Source organism: Buteo buteo, chromosome 3 (genome assembly GCF_964188355.1).
Source record: "Buteo buteo chromosome 3, bButBut1.hap1.1, whole genome shotgun sequence".
Classification (NCBI taxonomy): Eukaryota; Metazoa; Chordata; class Aves; order Accipitriformes; family Accipitridae; genus Buteo; species Buteo buteo.
Window position 1 is genome coordinate 23071982 of NC_134173.1, and position 23144 is coordinate 23095125.

General features: G+C 35.5%; 1 protein-coding gene across 3 annotated transcripts in view; it reads right to left on the bottom strand.

Annotated features, from left to right (window-relative positions):
• SMCHD1 (structural maintenance of chromosomes flexible hinge domain containing 1) overlaps positions 1–23144 on the bottom strand; it is a 92269-nt gene that overhangs the window by 23853 nt on the left and 45272 nt on the right. For all 3 annotated transcript variants that reach the window (XR_012649758.1, XM_075023082.1, XM_075023083.1), the window contains 13 exons: positions 20485–20629; positions 20156–20252; positions 16419–16491; positions 14597–14736; positions 13438–13572; positions 12344–12571; positions 11476–11624; positions 9455–9543; positions 8173–8291; positions 7292–7459; positions 5921–6046; positions 2304–2383; positions 616–773 (listed from right to left, as the gene is read on the bottom strand). Coding sequence is in view for 2 of the 3 variants with exons in the window: in XM_075023082.1 (XP_074879183.1) it covers positions 616–773; positions 2304–2383; positions 5921–6046; positions 7292–7459; positions 8173–8291; positions 9455–9543; positions 11476–11624; positions 12344–12571; positions 13438–13572; positions 14597–14736; positions 16419–16491; positions 20156–20252; positions 20485–20629 (1707 nt within the window). In the remaining variant the exon portion in view is untranslated. The remainder of the gene's footprint in view (positions 1–615; positions 774–2303; positions 2384–5920; positions 6047–7291; positions 7460–8172; positions 8292–9454; positions 9544–11475; positions 11625–12343; positions 12572–13437; positions 13573–14596; positions 14737–16418; positions 16492–20155; positions 20253–20484; positions 20630–23144) is intronic.

Genomic DNA, 23144 nt, shown 5'->3' on the forward strand with positions numbered 1-23144 from the left:
ACTTGCTCTTCTTTATCTGTTTTCCTTATTGTGAATACTACTGAGATATAAAACAAGAGACGGGTTTTTTCTTTTATGACTTATCAGCCTTAGTTAGAAAGCAAAGATTGTCCTTTTGTGAGAGAACACAGCAGGAGAGAAGAATATTTTGTACTGTCCCTGGCATACTTCTGATCACTTTTTGGTTCCTCTTGGCTCACAGTTGGCCTGTAATTTCATAGCTACCTCCTTTGTTAATATTCCACAGAAAATGAGGTGAGGGAAAACATGCATGAGCTAGCTCAGATCATCTTTTGGGAAGATCAAAACCTGAAATATGGTATTTCACTAAGGACAGAGAAGAGATTCTGTAGTTTTACCACTTATAGACAGATAAAACCAGTAATTTGCAATACATAAATAACAGGTCTTTTGAAATGCTTTCCAAAGATGATGTACGTATCTTTTCTCTCCAAGTATTAAGAGAGGCATCTCAGATACCGCTGTTACAAAGAACTGAGACAAAACAGACAAAAAAAGGTAAGAAAATATACCAGGAGAATCATCAAAATAGTTTTTCATAGGTTTACAAAGCTTTTGAGTGATTGGTTTCCACCAAAGAATCCTTATACTTACCAGGGAAGGTACCTCCTGCTGGAAAAGAAGCATTTTTGTCATATTTAACATTCAAGCAGACAGGTTTCTCAGGATCAGGCAGGACATTTAATGTGATTATAGGACAATCTAATGTGGTCTTGTTGTGTAAGGCTTTGAGCTGTAAAGTGTGCTCTCCCCTGAAATACACAGAAATCATACAAACTGTTATAAAATATCTCTTCTGAAAAGACAATTTTCAACAGACTTCAAGTCAGAATCATGTACATGAAAGCATGACAAAATAAAATTATCTAAAAGTTATCAGTAGTAAAGGGAAGAAAATAAATGGAAGTGTTAATGCAAAGTTAGACAAGTAAAATCAGAAGTTTAAGATATCCTTAATATATTACCTTATTAAATTGCATTTTGCTTTAATATTTCATTAGCTTGATCATGTTTCATTGCCTGTCTGTAAGACACTAGCAACTACAGCTTTAAGGTGCAGAAGACAGTGAGGTGGAAAGCAAGCACAGCTGATTAAAAAGCTGAGAAGCATTCTGCTTTGACAATTTCCAAAGAGCAAATCTGCGTACAACTCACATCTAGCAAAGTGCATTACAAGTATATAATGGCTTCATTGCTATAGAATAACTCATTTTCTTTGCAGTATTAAAAACTTGACATTTAAGATTTTAAACAGAACTGGGAATGATATTTAACTGCATAGAGGCTGTACTCCCCAGCCAGTTTTGATTATGCTATCAATAGTATGATGTTACCACTAACACTAAGCACACCTATTTCTAACCTCCAGCAATATATTGATAAATGATATTCATTATCCTTCTACCAAGATGCAGGCATTATAAATACACCAAGCACCATCAATAGCATTTAAAATAGATTTTCTTCCAAATGCAAAATAATATTGTGAGTCAAATCCTGCAGATATGAATGCAAAAGTATTAATTGCTATGAAAAACTTCAGAAGTTTAAGAACAAGCACTTATTGCTAGCTTCTAAGCTACCTAAAGCCAACCTAGTCTTGCAAGAAAGGCTCAGGGATAGGGTAGCAGAACTGTGAACATGAGGAGGATACAGAAATAATGAATTTGAAAAGTCAGATAGGACATGTGAGTGTAAGGGGAACCCGTGTGACTGACATGAAGAAACGGGAGCCACAGGACACACATCTGAGGGAAATGAGACTTCATTAGTTCTATTGCAAATAAGAAAAAATAAATATGTATATTTAAAATTCTTTTGGACACTTTGCTAATCCCTTAAAACAATGGATAGCACCCAGAAGAAGTGGGGTTTCAACACTCCTAAAATGTGTTCCTAATTTGAAAGCATAGTGTCTGGAGATCTGGTCACCCAAAGGCTGTACATTTCAAATATTTTAAGTGGTTTATGACACCATCTGCACTAGGTACAGGTTGACAATTATAAGCTGTGTTTTACCATGACCAGAAAAAACAGGATTCAGAAAATGAGAGCAGCAGCTTCTCGGAAGACCAAAAGAAACAGCTATTGAATTTTATTTAGTTGAGCACTTAATTTCTTAAAGCTCACTATCTGGCCTTCCACTGACATATAAATAATAAATGTTTGACCTTAGCTCTAGATTAATTCTTGGTAGGTACTTTATGAAATGCGCAGCTTAAATACATCTAGCAAGCGACATTTCAGAATTCACTTTTTTTCCATATAGTTTCACTACTTACCTAGGTGCATGAATACTAATAACTCCCAGGTTAGCCCTACCATTTTCATCTGTTTTAAGTTGCTGGTTTGAAGGAACAATCTGTCAAAAAAAATATTTTTTATTCTTTCAATGACACAGAAGTAGTATCAAGTCTTAGAATAAAATGTATATCTCATTTGCCTGCATACTGCCTTTCCATTTGAGCGATAGCTTCTTTGTATTTTTGCACTCTAAATTAAGGAAAGATACACTATTATGAATACAATATTAAGAGGTTTCAGAATTCTCTCTGGCAGTTTTTAAAGACAATCACTTTATCTCAACTAGGATATTTTTGTTCATTAATATGTTCAATTCTTTTATTAATGTTATTTCTTTAATTGCTACTGATGCTATAATGTCATCCATAGCACATGTTAATCTGAGTATATTTTCAGATTCTAAAATGTTCTACAAACTATTTATTCCCTTTTACAGTGTTCCTCCAGTCTGCACAGAGATTCCCAGGTAGCAAACATTAAAGAATGATATAACTGGAGTAAAAAACAACTAAAACATCTGTGTGTCTCTTCCCCTTCCCCCATTCTAGTCCCACTGCCAAAAATGTAAGACTGCCACACAACCTAGCAAAAACTGTTACGACGAGTGATGAAGTACAATACCTTATTTACCAAAACTTAATGACAAACAAGAACTAATCTCTATACCATAAGAAATGGCATTTAATCAAAGACTACTGAGGATAACTACTTGTCAGTGTTGTTTTAGGATAGTAGCACAAATGCCGTTATACATCCCCTATTTACCTAGCATACTAATTAGGTCTGATTCTAAGTCCTTTGAAGTCAATGGAAATTCCACTATTGACTTAAAGGAATTCTTGCTGAATGCCATTGTTAGAAAATAACTCCCCTTTAACTCACTAGTGTTCTTCAAAGTGTGTTTTCTACGTGCACCCCATCTTTGCCATACTTACTTCCCTGGCACTGAAAGTGAAATCTCATGACTGGCAGTACCATTAAGTCATACTTGCTTTTCCACATTAAATTGCAGAGAAGCCATCACTGCACTTTCCTTATCAACAACTTTTTGAAACTATGGACTCCAGTGTAGCAGATAAGAGAATGCCTATCATCTCACAGAAACAGGTGTGAATCTTAAAGAATACTAATACACTCTTAAAGTAAGCAGAAGCTATTCTGCAAATTTGTGTGCATGCTGCTTTAGCCTTACCTAAGAAATATCTTGTCAACATATCAAAAAAACCTCAGATAGTAGCTTTAAAGTTTGGAGAACAGCAAAGGAAGCCATGGATACGTTCCGAGTTCTTCTCTAATTAATTCCTCTCTAACGAGGAAAATCAACTTTTTCACTGATGATACAACACAAACAATGTGGTGCAAATGTTTGTCATTACCTGAATAGTGTTTGGCATTAAATTGCTTTCCCTTTGCTATTTCAGCACAAATTTCAGACTAAGTGTCTAGTGTCCACTTACATAAAAACAATGTTTTCGGAATACTTGAAGTGGGCAATCTTCTTCCAAAATGATTTTCTTTCCCAAATCTCATGTCAGTAGGTTAAAAGAATGAAATCACTTTAGGAAAAAACATTGTGGAAGTTGATTCATAATGGATCAGCTATGGGAGCATGAATTTATCCTACCATGTCACTAGAGAAAAGCAATGGCAAAAAATGTGTGCTTAATGGTTCAAATGGAAGGCAGCATTGTAAAGATATGCTAAGAGAATTGCCAGATGTTTCATAAACTCTTTTGAAGAGTATATTCAACTCAACAAAATAAGTCTGTATTTGAAATTACTGTACACCACAGAATGGAAAGTTTTAATTTTTACAAGAACCAGTGCTTTGTGCATTTCCACTACTGAGCTGCACATAAGAGTTCAGAGTGTTTCTGTTCAGCCATACTCACTTAGCTGTGGACCTGTAAGACAGAGAATGGAGTACTGGAAATGCATGTTACAACTGCAGAATATCAGGCTTAAGAGACTTAAGAGGATGGGATGTGAATTATAGACAGACAGCTTATCTTAGAATTTCAGTTCCCAGAAGCTTCTCATTTCCTTTGGGGGACTGTGCATACAACCTATTTGAAATGCCAAGGCAATACAGTTCTCTAAAGAGGTTCTCCAAGATACTCATGAATACTGATCCAATGTCTGTTCAGCAACTATGCAGTTGGTTGCTCTGCTAATGTATGAAAGTAACTCTCAGAAATGACGCCGGTCTTAAGTTCTGGGAGCGCGCACTGTAATAAACACATTATAAAGGTGATCCACCTTGGCTTTCAGAACACTTTCTCCTGGACACATCCCATTTGTATAAAAAGCTTGTAGACTTTCTAAGACATGCTGTTGGTCCTCCCTGGAGGAAGGCATAATATCTGAAAAGACACAGCATGCCACCACAACATCTCTTTGATCAGGCAGCACAACCACACGCTGTTACTGTCAAGGTTGTATGTTCTCTCAAGAACAACATAAATAGAAGCCCCAAGGAGCTGCAGCTGCCATCATAAAGGCAGTAGCTGGGGCAAACAAAAATAATCCATAACTATGAGGCAGACTTCTATGGCAAGAGATTCAAAAGAGCCAGAAGAAAAATGTTCAAGACATCAAGAAATTTTCTCACCCCCTCCTCACAAAAAAACCCCAACAATAAAAATAAGTAATAGTAGCATAGTTAAACTGGGGGAAAGGTGAGGCTGTGGCACAGTTCTTGAGGGATGAGCAAAAGAAAGTTCTTGGCTGCTGTGTGTTCCAAGAGAACTGAGGGACGCAAATGCTTGACAAGCAGGAACAAAAAGGGAACAAGACCAGTCCTGCATGAAAAAATATCATGTCCACAGGTGGATGAATATATCCTGTATTGATAATGTACACATTCAATATAACAGTCTCTGCACCAACAGTTAGGAACATTTGACAGTTTGACTTTTCTTTTTTTCTAATAACAAGAACAAAAATTTTAATGAATGGGGTATTCTGTCAAACTCCTTTCTTCATACAGAGCAATGTGCAGACCATCTGACACTCATACCTCACCCATGGAAAGGAGAGTAATCATTTAAATTTGGGTTAGACTTGCATCCTCATTGTTTTAATTTGGTTTATACTGCCAATGCTTTTTCACAGGGATAATCAAGTAGGGAGCAAAGCTGCTGACTAGCTTTACATACAGACCATAAGTCATACATTCAGGAACCACAATCAAAGAACCACCAGATAAAAATGATTTAGTTGCCAGTTTGGACCATATAATCATTGTCATTATTATTCAGTAATTTACCTCAGATAAAGTGGTGGGTGGGGTGCATGAAGAATTTGGAAGAAGGTTCAGTAGAAGATCCAGAATGTATACTAATTACACTTGGACACTGTACTATAGGAATTTTGTTATATTTGTGAATGAAATGAAAAGGAGCTGAGCAATCCGTCCCGGGAACTGTTTACATTACTTGTTGACACTACTATTATATGAGATTAATTATTCTTTTGTGCCCTTACAATGTTTTATTCACTTTTCTAAAAATGTCTTGAAAATGAAGAAGATAATGTAGACTTGACAACAAAAATTTGTGTTAAACAAAGTTCACGTAAAAAGGCCTATGCTTACCTTTAAGTTGTTACCCTTTATAAGGCTGATTTTGACATTAGGTTCAGGAGATGGATTTCCCCACTGATCACACAGCTGAACAATAAGGGGCTTCTGCAATTCTCTACCATTAATCACTGCAACAGGCTGGAATAGATACAAATGCATTATACTATTCTGTTCTAGGTGTATCAGACATTCATGGCAGGTCAGGAATCCCCAGAGCAAGTGTCTGCCTTTTCCATACTATTTGTCTCCCATAACAGCTAGACTATAACAGAACTGTAAAACTCCAGGAAGGTATTTCTAGAGTTTTCCCATTTACATTCTCTTGTCTTTATAAAATGCACTACTTGAATTGAATTGCATGTGTTACTCGTGTTCGTGTGACTAAAAGGAAGGACGTGCTTCTGAAGAGGCTTACCAAACAGTTTCCTTGTTGTAGGAGCACATGGCCTAAAAATTTATCTTCTGATATGCCTTGACAGCCTTCTAGACAGTAAAAAGTTATAATACTCCCTGAAACTTTTGTTTCACTTTTTTCTTCAATAACTTCCTTCTCCATTTTCTCAACATGCCAATCTTTATTTCTGTTCTCTACTCAGATACCCAATTTTCTTTTACCTGCTTCCACTCCCCTATTTTGCTTTCTGCTGCAACTTCAGCACTATCATTTGAATAGCCAAGTAAACACTGAAAAATAAAAAAAGCCCCATCAAATAAATAGATGGTACCAAAAATCTCCATCCTTTACATTTGATATAAGTACTGTACTCCCTTCCCCACTTTCTGACTGTAAACACTTGTAAACTTAAGTAGATTTGGGACTGCCTTCCTACACCCTAAATATCAAAAAAAGCCCCGATAACATAAAGGAGAGATGAGCTGCCAACTAGTACTACCATTAAGGACAGTATCTTTGGCAAAGAGCAGTGGAAGATTGGTGTCAGGATCCAGCCCACAGTAAAATTGCTGCACCAAAGAAAAGAAAAACACATCATCTGTAGAAGGGCAAAGGGGACAGAATAAACAGTTTAAGTGATATTACAGAATACAGTGTTGTAAACACACACACGAGTTAGATTACTCTAAAATAAGTTCGCTTTTAAAAAACTAACATAGTTATTGTTCACAGCTACAGCCCCATTTAAACCATGTCTATATAATTAGACAGATTGCAAAATACTTTCTTAAATTTGCTTGTGTTACGTTGTCCTGTATAGAATAAAAAATGCCTCCAGAGCTGTCATATTCTGATAATTTTTAGAAGTATTAATACTGAGAAGTCAAGGTTTTCAGCTTTGAATCCTGTGCTCCAAAAAGCTCTGGAAATGAATGACCTGCTGACTAGCGACCCCTTGTTTTTTGCCAAACCAAAACTGTTCAACTCACCTTTTCTAACTCTGGCCAATCCACAAATTGTAATTTAGCAGGGGATCCTGCAGTTAAATTTACTCTGAGAAAGTCGGAAAATTCACGCCAAGCGAAGCACAATTCTTTGCTTCCAAGTAAACAAGGTTTAAACCGAATACCTTTTACTCTCATTGTTAGAGTACTTTCCTGTTGAGAAATAAAATATTTTATCAAGAACAAATAAAGGGTAGTATAATTTATTAATTTTTTTCAATATGGTATTTTAATATTTATGCCTGCTAGACACTTTTTTCTGTTTTTACTGCGAGACAGTGGACTAAAAATTAAAATACAAGTTCTACTCCTTTTGTTAAATTTAAATTGACTTCTTGTGCAAGAAGTGATCAATGTTAAACTCAAGCATTTCTCAGGAACCTGTTTTTCAATGTATGAGTTATGTACAACTTAGTTATACCCAACATATTTTAAAAGGTATAAAACGCGTTTTAAATTAAACTATGGTAGACAATATCATTAGTCCATTCTACAGGGTTTTTCAAAAGATGATAAAATCAACTGTACCACCATAAACTAACACAAAAGAAAAGACTAAAAACAAGTTAGAAGAGAAGATATAGAACAATGGACTAGAAACAAAACAAACCTGACTCAAGCATGAAGTGAACTGGCCCCCATATTGTATAGCTGCAGCAGTGATAAGGTTTTTAACAGATTCTGCTGTATTACTTAGAACAGGATCATATGACTAATGCTTTAAGTCTCTATCTTCTCACAGCTTACCAACTAGTGTTAAATTTGTCTACTTTCCTACAGTTTTGGTTCAATTCTGTGTGACAGAATTAAGACAATTACCACACAAAGGCCGCAGAGAAATAAACTGTATGACATCTTATAAATACCTGCCAAGTTATTTTCAAATTGGATTTATCAAGTCCAGGCCCAGAAACTCCTAGGGAATTTAGACATGCAGATGTCACTGTCTGAACCTGATTTCCATACTGATCTGTAATCATTATATCTGTTAAAAAAACATGATGATGATTAAAATGATTACTAAGATGATTACCTCACCAGCTGCTTTAATGAAACATTATACAACATACAGAATATAAATGTATAAACCATACAATATAGAGAAAATTTACATGAGTATCACAGAATCACAGAGTGGCTGAAGTTGGAAGGGACCTCTGGAAGTCATCTGATCCAAACCCCTGCTCAAGCAGGGCCACCTACAGCAGGTTGCCCAGGACCATGTCCAGATGGTTTTTGAGCATCTCCAAGGATGGAGACTCCACAATCTCTCTGAGCAACCTGCGCCAGTGCTTGGTCACCCTCACAGTGAGAAAGTGTTTCCTGATGTTCAGAGGGAATTTCCTGTATTTCAGTTTGTGCCCGTTGCCTCTTTTCGTGTCACTGAACACCAATGAAGAACCTCGCTCCATCTTTACACCCTCTCTTCAGGTATTTATATACATTGATAAGATCCCCCCATCTTGTGGGTTATCAAAAGGGTATAAATAAGAAGTATTCATATAGTCATATAACATATTTGTGCTTCCCACTTTTTTTGAATAAAAAGATTATTTCTTGCTATAAAGTTAAAAGAAAAAAAAAAATCTTAAAATTGAAAGCTGTTTTTCAACCTGTTGGTTTGTCCTATGTGCTTTTCTTTGCTCACACACAAGCTTTTAACATTCCAAAATACTGTAAGAATTTTTAATTTCTTGCTCTGCAATGTAGCAACTGTTTACAGAAACCAAAGGAGAATGAGAAGACTGATCCCAAACTAACATGCCTTCCTCTTAGGTTAAAGTTAACCTTAAAATGTTTCACTCTGAAGTCCGTGCCTTTGAAATAGTCTGAATGCTGTTATGGCCTGTAAGATTTCAGAATACATCAACTAAACAAAAATTTACGAACAATTTGAACTCAGTGTGATGAATGTCCCAATGTACAAACTAAGCGGCAAATTTTATTGGAGAGTAACTCCAGAATTGTGAAATGGCAATTGGAGAAGTCTGATCATCCTTCCGTGAATGAAAATGTAAACCTGTTTTTTATATTAAAATAGTTGAAGATAATTCACTCTTGATGACATCTGTATGCATAACAGGCTAATAAACTGCAAAGAAAAAGAAATGTACCTTACAGGAAATTGAAGAATAGGCAAATACTCACCAATTTCACTTTGTAGTTCTTCACCCATCTGCAGTGTGTTTGGTCCTTTTAATTTACATTTAATGTGTTTGGGTTCATCAGGAAGTGGTCTAAGTCAGCATATGAAAATTGACTTATAATCAGTCTCATGAAGGTAATCACTTATAAGACCAGACATGATAAAGCATACAGCAGTTATCACTCATTTGCGACTGGAATTTTTTTTTTTTTTAACTTTATCCTTGCACATATTTACAGGATCAAACCACATGTGCACACAAGTTACATAGTAGCTTTCACCTCAATCTTATAAAGGAGAGCTTATCAGACACTACTTACATAACAAACCACAGCAATGTTACGGGATTTTAACTTATCTCTAATAACTTGCCTACTGGTATTTTACCATAGATCAGATCATTAGCCAGATAAAGCAGAATTCAAGTTTGCAGTATTTTAAATCTTGAAAAAAAACCATCTCCAACACTTCTAAGCTGAAGTAACATAGTTGTCTACATATTAAAATATGTCTATTACTGTAAAACCAATTACAATATCAACTTTAATCCTGATACATACATACAAAGGTATCACCGTCTCCCTTGCTATGAAAATATTTGCTGACTTCTTAAGGACCTGACTACAACTAACACATCTTAAATGTTTTAGTGATACAGTTTTTCCTTAAAGCAAAACAAAACCAGAGCACATTACAAAAATTACGGAGAAGATGAATGACCATAAAAAAAGAAAAATCAGATTTCCATTTCCTCTTTTGCTATGATAAAGTAGAGGTCATCAGCCTAAATTATGCTTAACACTAGTGTCTTAAAAATACTTTCTGTGGTTAAACAATCTCAGCCTTTCCTTCCATTTACTTGATGAAGATTAACATATGTTATGTGCTGGCTCCCCAAATATTTAAGAGTTATCTGACATCTGTAAGTTATTTAAGAGTTATCCAACACAATGTTTTTTACTATTTTTGTGCGTTCTAAGCTAAAAATTGCAGTGAGATCTTTAAAAATCCCATTAGAATGACCTCCAGTTAATTTTTACAACAATGACAACAGAATAACCCCTAAATAAGAAGTTCCCTGATCTGAGACTGTTTTTCAACGACAAGCAAAAATGTATTAAAAATATTCAATAAATCAATCCACCGTTCTACCTTCCTTTCAAGAAGACAGGTACCAATTCAGTCTGCTTTTCTGCTCTTCTTAAAACAGAAAATACAACGTAACTGAAAATCTTTCTGTCTCCGACAGTGCTACATTATGGACAGCTTTTTACAAGCACTATGGTCCGAATATTTTAAAGCATCTTAATGCTTGGTCATGTAGGTTTTTTTTGTACTGCAGATTGGTGAAATGTCTAATTGCTGCAAATTTACCGCATCAGTGTGCTATAAACTAGTTACTTAATCTTAACCTATTAAGAACACATGAAACACTAAAGTAATTTAGAATCAGATTCATCTTAAAAAACTTTACAAAGATATAATAAGTAGAGCTAAATGCCAAGACTCACTAAAAGTGATAAACAGGCAATTTTAAAGTTCAATTTACAGCCTGTCACTTTTGACTGAGATACCAGATGCAAGCATCCAGCATTTGGCTAGATAAATACTATCTTTAGCTTCAAAGTAATAACCTCTGTAAAGGTAAAAATTAACTTCATAGTTATATATCTCTTTGTAAACAGTGACCTGACTCTTCAGTAAAACTAGTTATTCTATAAGCTAAGGTTTACTGAAAGTTTTCAAAGATAGCAATAATCTTCAGCGTATGTACGCTCACAGAAGTGATTATAGGGCTGGATACAAACAGACCATGATGGAGTCTTTTACATAGGTAATATTCTCATCTGTAAACAGCTTGCATAAACCTCCCCCCCCCCAACCAAACCTACATTCCCCTGTTAATTTGCCAACTGTTTCATTATTTCACCTTCTGCAGAAAGATTTTTTTGCCCCAAAGCACAGATCTACAATCCTTTGCCAACTACATAATTCATAAAAAAAAATTTTCACATGAACAAACCTGACTGTGAACGCACTCTCCAAAGACACATGGTCATCAAGATAAGTAATTAGACAGTAACGAACATCTTTTACTGATGTTGGTACTTTTACATCAGGTAATAATCCCTGAATCAGCTGTTCTCTGTTAATTCTAGGTGTCCAGTTAACCTAAAATTAAAATTTCTTAAATTAATCAAAAGCTAAATTATTAATGACTAGCTACATAATACATCCGTGGTCATTCTAAATATGCTGAAGTAACATACAGGCAATAGAAGCTTTCAATGGAAAGCCTGTGCATTTCCCAATAGTAAACAATGCTATCTTCCCAAATACAGAAAATTACTCTAAAAAAAACCCCAAACAAAACAAAATATACATTGTTTTCCTTACTTATCTTGAGTTAGGCAAGATATGATTCTGAAAAATCTCACCAAAAAAAAAGCGTCACATATTTGGTGAAGCTCTACCTTCATATTAGGCTCCACATATGTACACAGGCAAAGCGATAAGATAGGTAAGCAAATCTTCATGAAGGAACATGCCTATTCAAGGTTCCCAAATATTGGGAAAATCCCACATCTGAAGAATCATAACTATGCTGGAATTATTTTATTGTGTTTAGGAGAAGCACTGGAAATTACTAACCTGCTTTTCATAACAGAGCCCTGAAGCTTTACTTAACATTTCATTAAATGTCTTTATCTCATTGAGGACACAATTTTAATAAAATTATTTTTAAAAATTTATTAAGCAGAGAGTGAAGTGCCCATTTTAATAATACAGTCTTGATCAATATTATTTATAGTCTGATGTCTATGGATTTTAGAGGATCAATATTGTATCTTTCCCCCATATTATGCTGCTGTTTACTCAAAAGAACTTGCCTTGATTTTTTCTGCCATAGCTGGAGTTATGTGTATCTCCCTTTCTCCTTCATCATACATCTGAAATATAAGGTTGTGCATGACATCGCCAGCAACCCAATTAATTTCATCCTGATGTTTAATTTGAATAGCTTTTTGTCCATCCATACTTAAGATCTGTAGTCTTGCAACATGACTGCTAGGAAGAAGTTTAATTATCTTTTCCACTGGTGGCACATCTTTACAACTCTATACATGGGGAAAAAAAAAAAAAAAAAATATTAGATATACCTATATGCATAAATATCACTCCATAATAGCCTATGGCACTACTCAGGATTACCAGGTGTGACCAGGTAATCAGCTTGACTTGTCAAAAGTAAATCAAAAGGATATGCCAGAATACTTACAACTTTTAACAGATACTAGAACTGATGCTAGCTATTTAGAAAACATTTTCTATTCCAAAAGTACCATGTTATACAATTTACAAAATACTTCTTAAAAGTAATCATAAATATCCTTCCATAGCGGTCATCTTGCCATTTTAGTGTTTGTTTACACATTTTTTACTGTAAAACACCACAGGTCTTATTTTCTCCAGCAGTGTGGCTCTCCTGACTACCAGAGAACTGGGATGTTCAACAGCATTAAACAAAATTCAAATTTCAAGAGCTTTAAGACTGAAATGTTACAAAAAGCTATTGATCTTTAACCTTTGAAAAAATATATCCTTCTTTACTAAAGTTTTGGGGAACATGTTGCCATGTCTATTCTGGCTCTAAATGTTTATGCAATGAAGGCAATTTGCCAGAAGGATCCAGGGACTAAAAAGGGGAATAAAAATCCTAGAAATAATGCATATTTCTGAAATACTTTAGGGATTTCAGAAATAAAGATTAAGAGGTGAAGAAAAGGTAGGAGAAAATTCTTTGCCTTTTTATGATTTCCCAGAGAGGAAAAAGGGCAGCCACCTGATTATCAGGCTTATGGTATCTAAAACAGTAACTTTGGGGAGTTAAGTTGATACATAAAAGACTTCAGTACACTATCAAGACAGTACAATAAACTGTTTTCAATCTTTTGTTCATCCAAACATCCAAATCAATACTTACAAGTATTTCAATCCTTGCTTTCAGCAACTGGTCTTTCTTGATATTCTGTACATGTATAACTGGACCAGTTAAAATGTTTGTTCCTGCATTACTGCAGTCCACAGAATACACAGGAAGGTTTGAAGCACCTAAAAACTATTTAAAATATAAAATTAAACTTCAGGTTTCTTCTACAGAACTACTAGGATTATTCCAGAAAAGATTATTTGTACAAGTCCAAACATATATAGAATTATTTACAGATAAATTTGATAAGATTTCAGTTTTCCAGAAGCTTGCAAGATCAACACCTATATTTTTTCACAGGTCATAAGAGATGTGTGGGAGAAAGGAAGAAGTTATAGAAGTAATATTTACTGTCTATTAAACTGTTTTGTATTAACACATAAACACTAGTCTCTTTTGCCATTATGGCAATAAATTCAACTATGTTGTTAAATAAACCTCCTTTTTATTAATTTTCTAAAAATCACACATTAAACAGAATTTAAATACCAAGTTCAACATGTCATCATACTACTGCAGACCTAGTCTACAGAAAAAGAATGTACGAATATAAAGTGTAAACGGAATGCAGACTTTTTTGCAGTGCGAAAAACATTTTTATTTGTCTATCTGTTCTTGCTGGAAGACTGATTTCACTAGAACTGGAAAAGTCACTTTCTTGAGTTAATAAAAAATAGGTCCAAAAGGGCAAAAGTTTTTTCCTTCTAAAAGCCACAGTAACGCCTGCATTCCCTTCTGAACTTAGATAAATGCTTATGATAATATTCTTATGTAGTATTATTTTTAGGCACTAGACTTGCATTTTCATCTTTAAAAACAAATCAAAAGTAAGCTGTATGAAGTTTTTTTCCTGAACAAATTTTAGCACTGTATATGGCAACCATGACCTAAAATACCTTAAAATTGTAGCTATATATCCTCACATAATTTTCTCTTCCATTTCTAAGGCCAAGTTCCTCTGATTCTGAAACTTATTGAATGACTCATAATAGATGAGGCAAGAGAGTCACAGTTATGGTCACCAAGCTACAGAAACTTCAAAAGCATTATTAAAGATAATAAATTCTATCTAGATGCCAAAATAGCCTCTTTTCCCAGCCCTTTAAAAAGCAAGTATCAAAATCCTCATGACACATAATGAAATGCAGCTTACCTTACAATGAACTATCAACTTTGGCTGTGCTGTTATATTTCCTGATTCATCCAGTACTTCAACCTGAAAGGGGAAAGCTGTACCATTTTCAATCTTTAGAATTTCAGAATCTGGTTTTACTTTCAGTTGATGAGGAGGGCCTGTAAAAATGCACAATTGCAGAACAGTAGTTATATTTTAGGTAACTTGTGAGACACTGGATTTCAATTTTTGCTAACTCAAAAAGTTTTTAAAGCTAAGCTACCAAGTTATTTGTGGTAACAAACCATTTAGACCAATTCAAGTGTATTGGTTTATGCTGAGAAGTTCTAGACGCTTCCTGTCCTTCAATACATACCACCTGCCAAACTTTTGAATTAATTCAATGAGGAATACTTAGATAAACCTGATAAACTTCAGCATATACAAGGTCTAAACACATGATATAGTGCTATTTACATACTATACAGATTCACATTCATCAAAAAGAAACTTGGAGCTTTCTCCTGATATGTTAAAACCAAAGATATTAATGTTGAGATATCTGATCAATCATAAATGTGCAGCAGTTTAACTACCAAAACCACCACAGCTACAACTCGCATGCAAAGAAAAGCAAAAGAAAATTTTGTTGGCATTACTTGGATAGTGAAGTGAAGCTATTCAAATAAGTCTACCCCCTGGAACATATAATTATTTTATGAGTTTTAAAAAAGAGAAGGAAGTAATAGAAGGAACAAAGAAGGCCATTTTTCAGAAACATCCTTTATGCATCATTCATTAAAACTTCCATTTCAAACTCACTGGTTGAAGAACAGGAAGGAAAGACTGAAATAGCTTTTATTCACTCCTTCTTCAAAAAACAGCTTTAAAAGCCAAGGATAAGTCCAATGAGAAGAAAGGTAGTGAAGCATCTCTACACTGCCAAAAGCAAAAGATTCTAATGAAGGATGAAGTTGCCTTCGGTCCAAGGTAAATAACTAACCAATACAATACAATCTGTCTCAGGTCAGATCATTCCACTCCATTTTCTACATGAAGCCTTAACTCCCCAAAAGATAAAGAATAATGAAAGAAACTGTGCATTGTTGGCCTAACAAAGCTTGAAGTACACAATTTCTCTGCAAAAAAATGAGATGGGAAAGCCCAAAGCTTGGTAACCTGGGAGGCCAAAAATCAGCCTTCAAACTATACCTTATCTCCCAAATCCAGAAAATCCTAGGTAACAAGCAATAACAAGTATAATACAATGGAATCCTCAATATCAAGACATCCAACAAAACTTAAAATTCTGGTAAGGGCAGTGGACTTACAGACTTCTATATTGCTCTCTTGTGTTATGATAAAGGCAACATGAAACACTAAAAATTTCAGACAAAATCCCAACTGCCAAAGCATCCCCCGCTTTGCTGGGGTAAGAAACTAAATGAGCACTTATTCATTCACAAGATGTTTTCTCCAGGGAAAACAAGTCAATGCAGATCAGTACAGGTTTAAAGGGCTTAATGCTGAAGAAAACCAAGATAAATCCATTCATTCATTCAATGGTGCTAGGTTAGAAAAAGATTTTAAATAATTAAAGAAGTGAAAAATCAGTCTCAAGTAAGCAGACAAATTCCAGCTGCTAGAATAATAGACATGATTGGGCTGTGAGTTTGATGTTACTCCTGCCAAGAATGACATGCCCTTAGCTTTACTTAGTTTCAGTCATCCCTTGGATGAGCTAGAATATCCTTTTTTATGCCTCACTAAATATTTTACCTTCTTGGGAGAAGAAGCATTTCATTAATAGTGTCAGAATAAAGTTCAACAGAAATTCACCAAATATTTTAAGGATACTTACCAGGCTGCAATCTTATTTTAAAGATTTGTGTGTCTTCTTTCAAACCAGGAAGAGTAACTTTCAGATTAAAGTTCTAATGAAAAGAGTATTTTAAATATTAGCCTTAAACAAAACCAGATCATAAATTATCTCACATAGTCATGTCAGTTCATATACATATACATTTCAGAAGTCCATCCAAATTTTCTTGCACTACTACATAAATCAAGATTTTTTTCCTGTACTAGTATCTGTATTTTTCATGTTACTGTTTCCAGAGATGTTCAATCTAGGATTTGCATGTTAAACTACATGGTTCTGAAAACATTAAAAGCAGCTATCATAACTTGTGGTTTTCTGCTTAGAGGCTGTTTTAGTTGGGGAAAAAATATATCAGTTCAAAAAAAGTAGTTTTAAAGAAAGAGCCTGCAAGTTCTGTGTTCATTATTCCTTAGCTAATTGCCTGAAGCAAGGCAGCACAATTACTATCCATCTCATCTTTGAATAAGGTCATAAGAAAAACAACTGCTGTAGAACTGCATCGCTAAAACTGATTTTCACATTAAAATCAGAGAATGAAGCATTCTAATCAATAGTCTTAAAAGCGCCAACTTTAAAAAACTAGTTGCGCTGCAGATACGTGAATTTCGTATTTTATATGTTTGATATTTGAAAGTATTTAGTTGCAATTCATGAATTGTCATTTTTACACATTCAGAAATGCTGCCTCTGGAAAGGTTTAGTTTCATAATCCTGGCTTATGCCCTTCCCATGCCTGACAGGGTATGCACAACATTAACAACTTGTAGACTGGATGAAAACAATCAGGTAATTCTTTTGGTTGGAATCATTGAATCGTTTAGGTTGGAAAAGACCTTCAAGATCATAGAGGCCAACTGTCAACCCAACACCACCATGCCCACTAAACCATGTCCTGAAGTGCCACATCTATGCATTTTTGGAACACCTCCAGGGATGGTGACTCTACCACTTCCCTGGGCAGCCTGTTCCAATGCCTGACAACCCTTTCAGTAAAGAAATTTTTCCTAATATCCAATCTAAACCTCCCCTGGTGCAACTTGAGGCCATTTCCCCTTGTTCTATTGCTTATTACTTGGGAGAAGAGACTGACCCCCACCTTGCTACAACCTCCTTTCAGGTAGTTGTAGAGAGCGATAAGGTCTCCCCTCAGCCTCCTTTTCTCCAGACTACACAACCCCAGTTCCCTCAGCCGGTCCTCATAAGACTTGTGCTCCAGGCCCTTCACCAGCTTCGCTGCCCTTCTCTGGACACACTCCAGCACCTCAGCGTCTTTCCTGTAGTGAAGGGCCCAGAGCTCAACACAGTTTTGTTTGCTGGGTAAGAGAAGCAGAAAGTGCAACAAGGCCTGGGCCAGATGCATCACAACTGCAGCCACATGAAACTCATGAGCTCCCCAGCTGATGGCTGGCCACAGAGGTGCATGAAAACTCTCCAGCTCTGACCAGCAAGCCAACCACACTGGTCTGCCTGCAAGCCAAGCAGCACGTATCAGCTAGAGCTCCATTAAACCAAATGGTGAATCACAAGAAAATGGGAATATACTGAAAAGTTTCATGTTGGGGGACTAGAAAAAAAAAAAGCGGGGGGGGGGGGGGGGGGGGAGATGAGGGAAAAATAAGGTAGGAAATAAAACCACAGGAAACCACTATAGCTGATAGCTGCTGTTTAATGTTAGTAAGTTGAATTCTTCAGTAGTTCATTCACTCAAGCTTTGTATTTATGCACTAGACACTCCTGTGCTCCTCCTTTTTTAGTTTCAACCCTTCTTCTGCAATAATAATTTTTTACTTAATACTCTCTTCTTAATACTGCACTATTTTCTGCCTCTAATTAACCAGTTTACATCTTTAACTTCATTCCTTTTAATCTTTCAGTATCTGCGTCCTCTAGGGAAGTATTTTCCCTTATCCTTCATGAACCCTTTATCTACTTTCCTTTTGCTTTCAAGTCTGCTTCTAGGTATACTGCAGTATTTTTTAAAATAAAAAAGAAGAATAAAGAAATACTATTTTCCTTTTTTAAACTCCCTTCTTACCCTTCTCCTGACTGTATTCAAAATCCTATAAGGCAGCAGTCTTCTTGATAATGCTTACACACTTATCTTAAAATTTTCTCTTTGATTCCACCCACGATCAAAATATACTTCCTTCTATCTTGACTGGTTTGGGTGGAATTAAATCAATGACTACAGAAGTAAATGAAGTCTGCTTTCTCTTTTCTTCTCTATCAATGCTTCCTTCATTGGCAACTTTTACATTCTGTATTTCCTATCTCAATCAAGTTTCTCCTCTCCATTTGGCATGATTATTCCTTCAACGTTTTTTTCCTTACTCCTTTCTCTGAAAAACACTAACTTTAATTTTTTCCAAGCTCTCCATTTCTTCCTTTTTCTTCTTTCATTCACTTTCTCCTTCTAAATTCTTTCCAGAATCCTATTACTAGCTTTTTCTCAGAGATATTTTAGCTGTTCTGCTACCATTTCAAAATTAACTTTTAAAATACTGAAAATTTCTCCTATGTTCTTCTCTGCTTATTTTAATTTAAGCACCCAAAATTATACGGTATTTATGTTTTAAGATTATCTGTTGGTTTTAGTCTGTTGTCCCACCATCCTGCTTTTTGCCATTGTTTTTATTACCACCTTAAACAATCCTTTTTTCATATAAATTAGAACCACTGTTTTCAGTGCCACTTCCTTTATTGCCTCCAACATTTTATGCAATTAAGCAATGTGAGAAAATAACAGCCCTTCTTTTCCATTATTATGGTATGGTATTATTTCTGTACTGCAAGTTCCTTAAATGACTTTTGGTCTAGCCCCTCACCAAATTTATGTCTTGCCCCAGCCTGGCACTTCCGCTCCTACACACTTTATTTCCCATAATCCACCTCTATCCTCTGTCTTTCCACCAGCAAAATTATTTGCTTCTTTCTAAACAACAATATTAACAGTATAATGAGGTATCTTCAGCTACCTCAGTTCCTAGCTTTGTCTTTACTATGTTAGACTGCAAGACTAAATGACAGTATTAGGACCTGGGTAGAATACTGTGTAAATATGCCATCTACATGATTTTAATTTTTTTTTTTTCAATCTTCAAATTTATATTTATCAGAAGCATTAAGATCTGTTTTATGAAAGAAATCTTTTTAGCATATAACATATGTTTTTGGTTTTACAGTAAATTAGCAGCTTGACTAGGTGCTGAGAATCCATCAATAACAGGTTGGATTTGGATGACATTTATTTGCTATAGAAGTGGAAACAGCATTTTGCAAATGTCTAGAGAAGCTCGAGTAGTTACGGCTCATATTAACTATTACCACTTATCTCAATTACAAGAATGAAAGATTTCAGTGCTCCCTATGCTATTTCAGTGCAAAAGTCACCAGGATGATTTGGCTTAAACCAATTCCAGCACAAGTTTAAACTAAGACAGCTGATTTAGCACGCTAAGTATACTCTACCACACACTCATGCGTTGCTCAGCCCCTCCAGCTCCAGTCCCATCCGCTAACATAATGCAGTTGTGGGAAAGACAAATTGCTCCAGGTAGAGCCGTAAGAGATCATTTGAAAATATCCCAAGAAATACCTGTAGTCATTAGTGTAGACCAAACTTAGATAACACTATGTGTTGTATTTTACACAAAAATTATTTGCTCTGTGGTTTTTTTTTAAAATATGTTACTTCAAGTTTAAATTCATTAGCCTACCTTGCCCTGGCAACTATTTATACAGCCTTTAGCAGTGACACCCTTAATGATGCACTTTGTTCCTGCAGTTACTTCTCCATACTGCAATGACAAACCACTAGAAAAATACACAGAAAACAAACCAGAATCAATTTAAAAATAAACACTGTGTTTTGATATACAAGATACTTTCAGATACTCTTATGGAAATAAAAGCAAAAATGCCAGTCAATTTATGTGAAAAGTATCCAGTATATCACTCAGACAAACCCCAAAGATTTATTATATTAATGTCACATAAAGAAAGGACAAAAAAATAATTTTAAAAAAAAAAGAGATGGTTGAATTACCTAGCTTCAAGAATTGGTTTCATGGCAGTTGTCAGCTGTGTTGCATGACCAAATTCATCCTGCAATTCCAAAGGAATATTAAAAGGTACTCCAACCCGAAAAGGAAGCTCCAAAAGACCAACTGAAAATTTCTCTGGTTTGCCCTCTAAGAGAAAAGAATAATATATTTTTAGAAGGAATATGCATGTTCATTGGCTTTTTCTTAGTTAAAGCTGCAATTAAGTCAAGTGGTTTTCAGCCCTGAAGTAAATAGGCTGTTCAGAATACTGTTGTAACCAAAATCAGTTTATTGGTTGATCCCCTTTTTTTAACTTACACTAACATAAAAACAATAGTTAAAACCTAATAGCAGTAGACTACAGTATAAGAAACATAACAGGACAGCCCAAACTTCCAAAGTACTTAGAGTATCAATACAGTACCTGAAAGTGGGTAAGTTCCTTGTAGACAACTTTTCTTAAAACATTTAGTTGCTTTAGTTCTGTTAAAATAAAATCATTCATGCAAAAAACCATTTTTGTTCTACAGCTATCCCAAATTTGAGAGATAAAGATGATAATGATGAGTATTTGAAAAAGAAACGTGAGTGCATCCTTTCTGTGAAATCTGGCCCCATTAGACTGCCTCCAATTAGGCACTAAAAAATGAGACCAAACAGAGCAGTACAAATGGCACCTTGCAAAACAGAGTAACGTTTTGTGGAATAAAACTGTCTTGGCCAAGTGGCCTTTGAGAAAAGAAGCAATACAATGCTGAGCTAAACGGTAGATAAATATCCTATCAAGTTATTTTGGACTCAAGTTAAGAACTACTTTCACTACCTACAGGTGTCATTATCAGGGAGCTTCTTTTGCACAAGAGATGTGAAAATCATGGGGTGAGAGAAAATGTTACCTTGCATTGGCCAAAATTATTACTGGTTACAACAACAACAAAAAGACCTCAACCTTACAGTGTTTATTTACAAGTGAATTATAAAACTGTGAAATGATTTGACAAAATAACAGTAGAAGAACTTCTGCGCTGTCAAAGTGAATAACTACCAAAAGAACATGTCTGAACTAAAACCAGAAAACTTACAGATTGACTTAGGAAGTTCAGTTTTAACTGGCACTTATGATGATTTTTTAGCTTGGCAAGAAGAACTGTAAACACTGAGCAACAACCTGCTGTTAGAGAAATAAAATAATTTGTTTCTCAGACAAAAAGGCTGCTGATTTCAGTTTAGATTAATTGTTCTTTTCTGGATTTTTAGAATCTATACACATAAAAGGTCACACAAATATTAATATTTTGGAATAATGAGTGTAAGGATTTATGGCTGCCTCTGAGACAACAGAAAACATTGCAAAAATAAAGACTTTTCAACACTGAAGATATTAAAAATGTCAAAATATCTTCTGACTAGATAAAAAAGCAGCAGCAGATAGCAAGAGTTGCTTTGGTACCCCTTGTGTTAAAAGTACCAAACTATTAGTTCATTAGATTTTTAGAGTGTGCATTCCTTTCCAAGCAGATCTGTCCATTTCAATTGTTATGGCCAAAGGAACCTTTAATTGAAAGCTGCCATGCTGGGGAAAGCCACAATACTACCGAAAAATAATTTTTAAAATAGAGAACGCAACTTTGCAACTTTTAAGATTCTCTTTTTGCTTTGATAGAGATAAAGAAGGAGCAGACACGGTTCATTTATGTATTTGTTCAGAGAAAGAGAGATAGATATTTTTTTCTTTTCTTGGAACTTCACAGAAGTACCTTGAGACTTCAGTGCCAGGTTTTCAGACATATGTTTAAAAAATTACTCCTTTCAAGTAATGCCAAACATTTTTCTGTATTATCATACAAGAATACCTCTTTCTATTCTGCCAGTAATACTTTTGCAGAAATTTTTAGAAGAATATGCTACAAAGAACTCTTTTCTTCCTAAAGGGTTTGCATTCAAAGCCTCTAGTTTTGCAGAAAAAAATAGGAGGCTACTGAAAGCATCTATTTTTTCTTGATCTTCTGGAAACAGACGTTAGCTCTACCTCCTAAACTTGTGATGAAAATATCCATTTCAATATTCAATGCAAAGGAAGTACTATTTTTTTGTCTTCCCCACTCTCCGTCTCCCTTGTAGATAAAGCTCACAGAATGGTTGGAGTGGGAAGGATTCTCTGCAGGTCATCTTATCCAACGCCCTTGCTTCAAGCAGGGCCACCTAGAGCCAGTTGCCCACGACCATGTCCAGAAAGCTTTTGAATATCCCCAAGAATGGAGACTCCACAACTTCTTGGGCAATCTGTGCCAGTGCTCAGGCAACTTGTGCCAGTGCTTGGTCACCCTGACAGTGCAAAAGTGTTTCTGATATTCAGAGGGGACCTGCTGAGTTTCAGCGTGTGCCCACGCCTCTGGTCCTGTTACTGGGCACCAACTGAAAAGAGCCTGGCTCCATCTTCTTTACACTATCCCATCAGGTATTTATAGACATTGATAAGATCCCCATGAATCTTCTCTTCTCCAGGCAGAGCAGCGCCATGTCTCCTAGATATGAGAGATGCTCCAGTCCTTTCATCACCTTCATGGCCCTTTGCTGGACTGTCTCCAGTATGTCCATGTCTCTTGCTGAAGATACACTCTGCCCCATCATCCAGATCATTAATGAAGACATTAAACAGGAT